The 10,411-nt window shown below is 47.0% G+C and overlaps 1 protein-coding gene across 2 annotated transcripts in view; it reads right to left on the bottom strand.

Moving 5' to 3' along the window:
* Positions 1 to 1,684: 1,684 nt before the first annotated feature.
* LOC148520542 (spermatogenesis-associated protein 7 homolog) overlaps positions 1,685 to 10,411 on the bottom strand; it is a 43,926-nt gene continuing 35,199 nt past the window's right edge. For both annotated transcript variants that reach the window (XM_088475656.1, XM_088475657.1), the window contains 6 exons: positions 9,011 to 9,432; positions 8,117 to 8,171; positions 4,863 to 4,954; positions 3,497 to 3,574; positions 3,359 to 3,416; positions 1,685 to 2,608 (listed from right to left, as the gene is read on the bottom strand). In XM_088475656.1, coding sequence (XP_088331782.1) covers positions 1,718 to 2,608; positions 3,359 to 3,416; positions 3,497 to 3,574; positions 4,863 to 4,954; positions 8,117 to 8,171; positions 9,011 to 9,432 — 1,596 coding nt within the window. In that variant the 3' untranslated portion in view covers positions 1,685 to 1,717. The remainder of the gene's footprint in view (positions 2,609 to 3,358; positions 3,417 to 3,496; positions 3,575 to 4,862; positions 4,955 to 8,116; positions 8,172 to 9,010; positions 9,433 to 10,411) is intronic.

Genomic DNA, 10,411 nt, shown 5'->3' with positions numbered 1-10,411 from the left:
TGTATGTGTGTGACCATGTGATAGGGAATATAGAGTGTAAGCACTGGGGCAGCGAGTGATGTGACCCTTAGTGTGTATGCGTGTGACCATGTGATGGGGAATATAGAGTGTAAGCAGCACTGGGGCAGGGAGTGATGTGACCCCTAGTGTGTATGCGTGTGACCATGTGATGGGGAATAGGAGTGATGTGACCCCTAGTGTGTATGTGTGTGAGCATGTGATGGGGAATATAGAGTGTAAGCACTGGGGCAGGGAGTGAGGTGACCCCTAGTGTGTATGCGTGTGACCATGTGATGGGGAATAGGAGTGATGTGACCCCTAGTGTGTATGTGTGTGACCATGTGATAGGGAATATAGAGTGTAAGCACTGGGGTAGGGAGTGATGTGACCCCTAGTGTGGATGTGTGTGACCATGTGATGGGGAATATAGAGTGTAAGCACTGGGGCAGGGAGTGAGGTGACCCCTAGTGTGTATGCGTGTGACCATGTGATGGGGAATAGGAGTGATGTGACCCCTAGTGTGTATGTGTGTGACCATGTGATAGGGAATATAGAGTGTAAGCACTGGGGTAGGGAGTGATGTGACCCCTAGTGTGGATGTGTGTGACCATGTGATGGGGAATATAGAGTGTAAGCACGGGGGCAGGGAGTGATGTGACTCCTAGTGTGTATGCGTGTGACCATGTGATGGGGAATAGAGTGTAAGCACTGGGGTAGGGAGTAATGTGACCCCTAGTGTGTATGTGTGTGACCATGTGATCAGGGGGTTTCCGTCTATGTAGCAGAAGTCGTTATATCATTCTGACATCTATCACTGCTTGCCTTATACCATCCCAATCAGCCATCTACTATAACTGTATTATTTAATACACTTGAACCTGGTTACACACGTTGACGTTCCCTTTGGATGGATAATCTGCCAGGGTGCTTTATATATTGGATTCCCATAGTTACATTTGTTATGCATATATTCGGATGACGTCCTATAGGTGGTGGTCTGAGAGACCACACAATCTCCGGCTTTCCTCTGGTGTCTCTGCAGGAGATCAGCCGCCTCCATCACACCTGCCGCACTCACACGGCTCCATTCCCTAATGGTGCGCACTTTAGGGGAGGTGTACTAAGCCTTGGAAAGGGATAATGTGGAGAAGATGCCCAAAGCTACCAATCAGCTTCTGTCGTGTATCTAGCGCCATCTTTGCAATGACAGAAGCTGATTGGTTGATTTGAGAAGCTAATTCCACTTTACCCCTGTCCAAGGCTGGATACTTCTCCCCCTTTATCTCTACACTTTTTGATTACAAATATATTTTTAGATATCCCCTCAGTATAATCAGTGAGCATAGAAGTAGAGAGTCCTTATTGCATACATGGAACTCCTCATCACCGACTACCCTTATACTGTGCAGCAGGAGGTAGGCTGCGTGTAATGGACGTTGTAGTGATGAGATCAGTCAGCAGGTAATACATGTGAGTGTGATGGCAGTTATATAGCTCTGGTAAATACTGTACGGCCTGATGAATTCTGATGGATATAACTCCGTTACCACAGGATACTGAAGTATTGGTTAAAGGGGAAGGTGAGATGTGGAGAGTTCCGGTTGTAGATGAAGAATGTACAGTTTAGTCATGGCAGCCCTATGTCATTACCCGTATCTCATACATACAATGCATACAAAGCAGCTGATCACCCTGGTTATTTTATTTCAGAACTGTCCTATAAATCGCTTTGCTCACAGATTTTATCATAATCCCTTTCACCATCTGCCTCGTCTCCCGGATCAGAATCTTCCTTTCCGCTGGACACATGGACAATCTCAGAAAAGCTTTGTTCCAGGTCTTCAAGATTATTCAATTGATCAGTCTTCAAGTGGTGGCTGCCCTCTGGCAAATTAGCCGAAGCACTGGGCCTGCTTGGATGACTGCCAATTTGGTCTTCACCAGAGTCTTCCAGGGGAAGATTGTCCACATCAAAAGTTCTCTCTGACACCTGGAGACCATCATCCTGTAATCCATGGTCACTCTCTCCTCGATCATCCGGTAATCTATGGTCACTACATCCTCGATCATCCAGTAATCCATGGTCACTCTCTCCTTGATCATCCAGCAATCTATGGTCACTACATCCTTGGACATCAAGGAATCCAAGGTCACTCTCTCGCCGATGTTCTCGGAGAAGGTCAGATTCTCGCTCATGCAGACAAGGCAGGGCCACATCTGGAGGCAGCTGAACTTCTCTTTCATTCTGTAGAATATTTCTTTCCTTTATGAACATCAGGAGATCATCTTCAGGCTCATGCTCTTGTTTATTTTGTTGCTCATGGTCACCTTTGCTTATGTCCAGGCTGGTGAGATGATCTAGGAGATGGGATTCAGAATCTGGGTATTTTAGTAAGTCAGCCCGTAGTCGTTGGCCGTAGTTTATACTGTATTGAGAAAAGTTGCCCTGTGACCGAGAACCTTCATTTCCTTCCACATCCCGATGAGCAGATGAGCTGGTGAAATGTTCGCTGGTGTCTGAGAGATGGTCTATGAAGGACTGAAGGCTGTTTTCATCCTTGCGGTTCAAGTCTGCCTTGAGGATATCCAGTAGGTAACGCATTTTCCCCTGTACAGAGAGATAATGAATGCACTCAGCATAATACATCTGAGCATACATAAGACATGTCAATATTAGCGTCAGAGGTTAGCTGTTGACACACTGACCGTGTTGACATTATGTAGTTGACATTATAACCACCAACCATATGTTTTAGTTGATGCACGTTTATGGAATGAATAGCAGGGTGGTGATGCAGCACTCATACACACTCTAGAGCGTGGGGTGAGGGACATAAAATATTGATACAATATTACCCTAATATGAGAGTTCTATCCTCCATATTGATGAAGTGAAAGAGGTATAAGAGCCAACGATTTGTTTTACTCATCAAGGACAATATAATACTGTGATGACCAGGGGTGGGCACTTCAAATGGATCCCTGTGGTATAATTATGTATGTTTTTGGTATTTTTTGATAAATATTGGTGTTTACTTAGAGCGACCTGTAATACGGCCTCGGGGAGATCCCAAACTCTACATTTATAGGATCATATAAATCATTCCATCCAAAACTCTGTCCCTCAGGGACTCTGTAACAGTACATGTTTTCCTGATCTCCTTACTGGTGCACATGTATATTCATTACGGTCTTAGACATTTTAAAAGATCCAGAGGTTCTAATTATCTCACTGTTGATGATGGGAGTGGGGAGATCTGGAAAACGTGTTCTGTTCGGGGCCCCTGGAATGATTTTGTTCAACTTGGATATAAAGGTCACCTATGCAGTTTAGGATACATAAAGGTTGGTTTCTTACCTCATCTAAATGATTCTTATTTACTTGGAAATGTCGCTCAAATACGCGCTCCAGGACTCTAAAACGCAGAGTACAGTAATTACACGTCTGAAGGGAGAGACCCCCCCCCCACCCTTCCCCCATCATCCAGCCACTCACCGATCGGAGAACAATCCGAGGGTCAGGATCTCATTAGTCACAGCAACCACAAAGCCTAGGTACGCCAACTCTTCCTCTCTGTAACGAGACACAATGATTTATGGAGAAGCGGTTTCACCTGTTCAGGTTACGGTCAGCATTACACCATCTACAGGTGTTTCTGTGGCGCCGTAGCATTGGTGGGAATACGGTCAATTTTCAGGATGGCAGGGAAAGATGACAATGGAGGTATAAGTGTGTACGGTGTAAGGGGAGAGGAGATGTCTCAGCCATTGGAGGTATACGTGTGTACGGTGTAAGGGGAGAGGAGATGTCTCAGCCATTGGAGGTATACGTGTGTACGGTGTAAGGGGCGATGTCTCAGCCATTGGAGGTATACGTGTGTACGGTGTAAGGGGAGAGGAGATGTCTCAGCCATTGGAGGTATACGTGTGTACGGTGTAAGGGGAGAGGAGATGTCTCAGCCATTGGAGGTATACGTGTGTACGGTGTAAGGGGAGAGGAGATGTCTCAGCCATTGGAGGTATACGTGTGTACGGTGTAAGGGGAGAGGAGATGTCTCAGCCATTGGAGGTATACGTGTGTACGGTGTAAGGGGAGAGGAGATGTCTCAGCCACTGGAGGTATACGTGTGTACGGTGTAAGGGGAGAGGAGATGTCTCAGCCACTGGAGGTATACGTGTGTACGGTGTAAGGGGAGGGAGGATGTCTCAGCCATTGGAGGTATACGTGTGTACGGTGTAAGGGCGATGTCTCAGCCATTGGAGGTATAAGTGTGTACGGTGTAAGGGGACATTTGCAGAGCAGGACAATGAGATCTGAACACACTGTATCCGTATTAATGAAACAAATCTCCATATAATTATGAAGGTGCACATTCTATACTCGTTATTGAATATTACAAACTCCTGACAAATATTTTAATATTACGACTTGATATTATGAAACTTAATGTAACACTGATAATTAGCCCCTGCGCGCACGTTTCCTGCCCATTGGTGCCGTCACATCTGTTCCAAGCTTGGAGGCTTCCACTTCTATCAATTTATGCGGATAAGGAACAAGGGGGAGATGTTTCAAAGCTTGGAGAGAGATAAAGTACCAACCAATCAGCTCCTGTCATTTTTCAAACACATCCTGTAAAATGACAGTTAGGAGCTGATTGGTTGGTACTTTGCCTCTCCACGCTTTGATACTGGGTGCTGAAACACCAGCAAGCGCAGCTAAGTTATTATCTAGGGCACAGGGACATTGCTGTCTGGGTGCATGGGTTACAGCACATCACTGATCTCTGCGCCATGCTGTGAAATAAGCCCCATAGTGTAACCATGCACAGAAATAAGGTGTGTAACGCCGTATACTGTACCTGGAAAGCGTGCGCTGCTGGCGGTCAGTTGGCTCATCACAGACCTGGTGATCGATTTTCTCTTCTTCACTCATATTGTCAGTGTGTTCCTCCTAAATCGTGTGATAAACGGTTAGCGAGGAATCATCGGTAAGTACTAATACGGTTACTGCCTAGCAGAACAGTCTAACTTGGCGAGCGGGAGAATGGCTGTCACTTACTTCACCTCAACAAGAACAAGGAGTTTATTCTGGCCTGACCATGCCAATCTATTCATCAAGTTCCAAAATCCTGCTACAACTTGCTGACTTTATGGTAATAACTAAACGTAACGTACAACCAGGTAAATAAGAAACAAACAAAATTCATTCACAAAGTGATCTGCTTGCACCATGTGGAGCGAGACGCCTGGTGCGAATCCCGATCGTGCACTTTCCTTCATTTTGTGTCTTAGTTCACATATAGGGGGAATACAATTAGCCGCAGCACTTTACTGACGGATAATTGATATCCCGGGCTAATTCAATTAGCCCCAAATTTGGAACCTATCAGGGGGCATGATCTAATCACAGGAGATGTGGCCAAACCCCCCGTACAAGAAGAAAAATGGCGCTGCGCTCTGACGAGGGGTGGGGGGGGGGGGCGCTGTGAGCCCCTCAGCCAGGAGCAAATCCAGGGTGGCCACAATCAGTGTGATCACCCCCCCCCCCCACCCACCAATCCAATCAGATGTCAACTTGTGTATACAGCACGCCCGACAATAGTACAGGGGACGGTTTATGTGAGCCTATGACGGGATGTCACTTGTACAATACACTTTTCTAATACAGTGGAGATACTGCACAGAAAGTTGAAATCCACCTAAATACTACTTCACTTGTTATTAACAAGGATTATGGTGCTATTCAGGCAGAGAAAACCCAGGACAGTCTTTGCCCAAATGTAATTTCTGCTTTTTCTTCTTATGGTGTGTGTGGGATGTGGCGGGGGTTGGGGGGGTGACGCAAGAAAATCGTATTATTAAAGAATCTTATCATTTAGTAAAAGTGAAGCGCTGTGCTTGTCCAATTTTTAGTACAGGGATGTAGAGGATAGGGAAGGGAAATGTAGTGTTAATTACCCCTTATTAGTGTGGGGGGCAAATAATAATAATAATAAAAAATTAGCCCCCCTCTAAAAACGTTGACTGAAAGTAGCTTTGCAAAACAATGTATACCAATGTTAACACACAGAGGCAGCTATTTTTATTATTAACCAAGAGCCAGTGACCTCACTGAGAATGCAGCCTATCCAGTCACTAGGAGCCAGTGACATCACTGAGAGTGCAGCCTATCCAGTCACTAGGAGCCAGTGACATCACTGAGAATGCAGCCTATCCAGTCACTAGGAGCCAGTGACCTCACTGAGAGTGCAGCTTATCCAGTCACTAGGAGCCAGTGACCTCACTGAGAATGCAGCCTATCCAGTCACTAGGAGCCAGTGACATCACTGAGAGTGCAGCCTAGCCAGTCACTAGGAGCCAGTGACCTCACTGAGAGTGCCGCCTATCCAGTCACTAGGAGCCAGTGACCTCACTGAGAATGCAGCCTATCCAGTCACTAGGAGCCAGTGACCTCACTGAGAATGCAGCCTATCCAGGTCACTAGGAGCCAGTGACATCACTGCGAGTGCAGCCTATCCAGTCACTAGGAGCCAGTGACCTCACTGAGAATGCAGCCTATCCAGTCACTAGGAGCCAGTGACATCACTGAGAGTGCAGCCTATCCAGTCACTAGGAGCCAGTGACATCACTGAGAATGCAGCCTATCCAGTCACTAGGAGCCAGTGACCTCACTGAGAGTGCAGCCTATCCAGTCACTAGGAGCCAGTGACCTCACTGAGAATGCAGCCTATCCAGTCACTAGGAGCCAGTGACCTCACTGAGAGTGCAGCCTAGCCAGTCACTAGGAGCCAGTGACCTCACTGAGAGTGCAGCCTATCCAGTCACTAGGAGCCAGTGACCTCACTGAGAATGCAGCCTATCCAGGTCACTAGGAGCCAGTGACATCACTGCGAGTGCAGCCTATCCAGTCACTAGGAGCCAGTGACATCACTGAGAGTGCAGCCTAGCCAGTCACTAGGAGCCAGTGACACCACTGAGTGCAGCCTAGCCAGTCACTAGGAGCCAGTGACACCACTGAGAATGCAGCCTATCCAGTCACTAGGAGCCAGTGACCTCACTGAGAGTGCAGCCTATCCAGTCACTAGGAGCCAGTGACCTCACTGAGAATGCAGCCTATCCAGTCACTAGGAGCCAGTGACATCACTGAGAGTGCAGCCTAGCCAGTCACTAGGAGCCAGTGACCTCACTGAGAATGCAGCCTATCCAGTCACTAGGAGCCAGTGACCTCACTGAGAATGCAGCCTATCCAGGTCACTAGGAGCCAGTGACCTCACTGAGAATGCAGCCTATCCAGGTCACTAGGAGCCAGTGACATCACTGAGAGTGCAGCCTATCCAGTCACTAGGAGCCAGTGACATCACTGAGAGTGCAGCCTAGCCAGTCACTAGGAGCCAGTGACACCACTGAGAGTGCAGCCTATCCAGTCACTAGGAGCCAGTGACTTCATTGAGAGTGCAGCCTAGCCAGTCAATAGGAGCCAGTGACACCACTGAGAGTGCAGCCTATCCAGTCACTAGGAGCCAGTGACTTCATTGAGAGTGCAGCCTAGCCAGTCAATAGGAGCCAGTGACACCACTGAGAGTGCAGCCTATCCAGTCACTAGGAGCCAGAGACATCACTGAGAATGCAGCCTATCCAATCACTAGGAACCAGTGACTTCATTGAGAGTGCAGCCTCTCCAGTCACTAGGAGCCAGTGACCTCACTGAGAATGTAGCCCATTAATATGATGTTTTTAAATGAACTCACAAATTGGCTGTAGATACAGGTACTTTTAGACAATTCCTGTTAGTTTCTCACATTGAATACATACTGTAAATTTAACTAAGCTAGAGCCCACTTTATCTTGTAAACTAAACATTTTGGAATAATCACAAGAGTTTAAAAAAGTTCCTAGAAACCGGGAATTTATTTTAGATATTTGTCAATTGAGCAAAGTAGCTTAGTTTCCTCTCACATATATCAGCAGAAGTCATTGTGTAACCTATTGTCATTTTTCATGTGAAATTTGTGGAGTATAATTAGTGACAGTAATAAAGTTATACGAGAATATTAAATAACCAATGAATGGTGCCACCTACTGGACTTGCGGGTAAAGCTTCGCCTTCAGTTACCTGTTCTCTGTCTGATGGGGGCTGTTCCTCTTGCGCTTGACCTCTCTGCTGAAAACTGGAGGTGAAATGGTCATGTCAGCTGGGTGGTAACACGCATCATACAATACACAGAACATTGTACAGGCTGTAAGGTATGTCACGGGATTTAGGGTCAGTGATAGGCACCTGGGACACCCCCTATGGCTTCCAGCTCATTACTGCTTTATGATTTGCTGGCTCAGCTCTCATTTTCTGCTTTATGCCCCTCTGAGTTCCACCCAAGGCCCCGTGTGGGCTTGGGGCTGAACCGAGCTGTAGAGGGCATCTCTTTGTGGTGGGTGGGTAATGTGAGCTCTGAGGAGTGTTGTGGGGTGATAATGGGATTTCAGCGGTATGTGAGATATCTATTCTAGTCGCTTTCTCTCATTACACGTGTAGTTTTAAGATATGACAGATAAAGGGTATTGTGTGACCCCTTTGAAGATGAGCGGGGACGCATGTGGCCACTGGGTGCTTGAGCGTCACGGGTTTAAGCCGTCCAACAATTCAATAGAATGGATCAAAACATGAATTGGCTCGCTTAAAGGGTAAATAAAAGGTTAATAAACTGTAGTCAACAGTTTGATGAAGTAATACCGCCCCCCACCAACTGTACGCACATTATATACCTATATACAGCATTAACCTGAGGGGTACAACACAGCAGGGACAGGGCCACCTTTCCAGTAGTGGGAGTTGCGCCATTCAGACCCGTGCAGGTCAGGATAAGTGTCAGCGACTGCGCTCTACATACCCATTGTGGTATAATGAAGCGATAAGATGTTACAGATCATTATGCAAAATAAAATAGATGAAAACATAAGATTGAGAAATTGTGCATATCATCATAAATTTCCCTCCTGAAATATTGGTTACCGGCTTATATCGGCCCGGGGCTCAGCCACGATCTCCTTCCTCTTCCTCCTGGGTGGGGTGTAGTAACGGTACTGAGCTATGACAGACTTCGCCGGCGTCCTCAGGGTGCGCGGGGTGTGGGGGTGCTGCTGGTTGGAGAAGTAACGTGAGTGTTTCTCTAACAGGTCTCCGCTGTAGGTTTTCGTGAGGTTGTCCCGGAACTGGCACGAGGCGCTGCTGCTCCATTCACGGGAGTCCGAGAAGCCACAACGCATTCTAGCAGACATTCTGGAAAATGCTATCGCCCTCCCTTGCGGTGCAGCGGTCCCCACTGGTGATCGCAAGGGACTCGGAGAGGAGATGTAGGAACCTGCAGAAGAGACAGTTCTGCGGTCTGAATACGGGGACTGCCGCACCATATTAGCATATCCGTCATAAGTATCCTGTAATACAAACATCACAAGCAGTATGAGTCGTGGTTTACCACTAGCATTGTCTAGTACGTGCTCTACTGCAACTTTTGCGAAATACAATTTGTCATCTGTACGACCCCTGTGATTTACAGTAATACAGTTTTTCAGTACATCTTCCAATTCCAACAAATTACACAGAGAGAAAAAGGAGAAACTATTAATTTGAGCACATAAAACGTAAGATTGCTGCAATTTCTCCGTCCATGAACAGAGTGTGCGCCGTCCTCCTCCTGCCGTCAAATCGCTTCTGTTAATTTTGTTTTTCAAATAAACAGGAAAAGAATTTGGCTGCTCAGATTTCTTTTTACACAAAACACTTTGCAGAAATTACCGAAGTAACGAGCTGTAAAAATGAGACTGCAAAACATGTTATGCCTGTAGTTTTAGTAGTCGGCATTTCTGAAATTGCGAGGTAGTGCGGGAATTACAAACAATTTATATAGATAGTAGCTGGCCTGTGTGTTAGGTACATAGCAGCTGGCCTCTGTGTTAGGTACCATAGCAGCTGGCCTGTGTGTTAGGCACCATAGCAGCTGGCCTGTGTGTTAGGCACCATAGCAGCTGGCCTGTGTGTTAGGCACCATAGCAGCTGGCCTGTGTGTTAGGCACCATAGCAGCTGGCCTGTGTGTTAGGCACCATAGCAGCTGGCCTGTGTGTTAGGCACCATAGCAGCTGGCCTGTGTGTTAGGCACCATAGCAGCTGGCCTGTGTGTTAGGCACCATAGCAGCTGGCCTGTGTGTTAGGCACCATAGCAGCTGGCCTGTGTGTTAGGCACCATAGCAGCTGGCCTGTGTGTTAGGCACCATAGCAGCTGGCCTGTGTGTTAGGCACCATAGCAGCTGGCCTGTGTGTTCGGTACATAGCAGCTGGCCTGTGTGTTCGGTACATAGCAGCTGGCCTGTGTGTTAGACCTGACATTTCCAGATGGGTTGGGTACAGGATGCCGG

The sequence above is a fragment of the Taudactylus pleione genome, unplaced genomic scaffold (assembly GCF_031769625.1).
Source record: "Taudactylus pleione unplaced genomic scaffold, aTauple2 ptg000175l, whole genome shotgun sequence".
In the NCBI taxonomy this organism is placed as follows: Eukaryota; Metazoa; Chordata; class Amphibia; order Anura; family Myobatrachidae; genus Taudactylus; species Taudactylus pleione.
The sequence above is the reverse complement of the archived record's forward strand: the minus strand, read 5'-3'. Positions and strand labels throughout refer to the sequence as shown.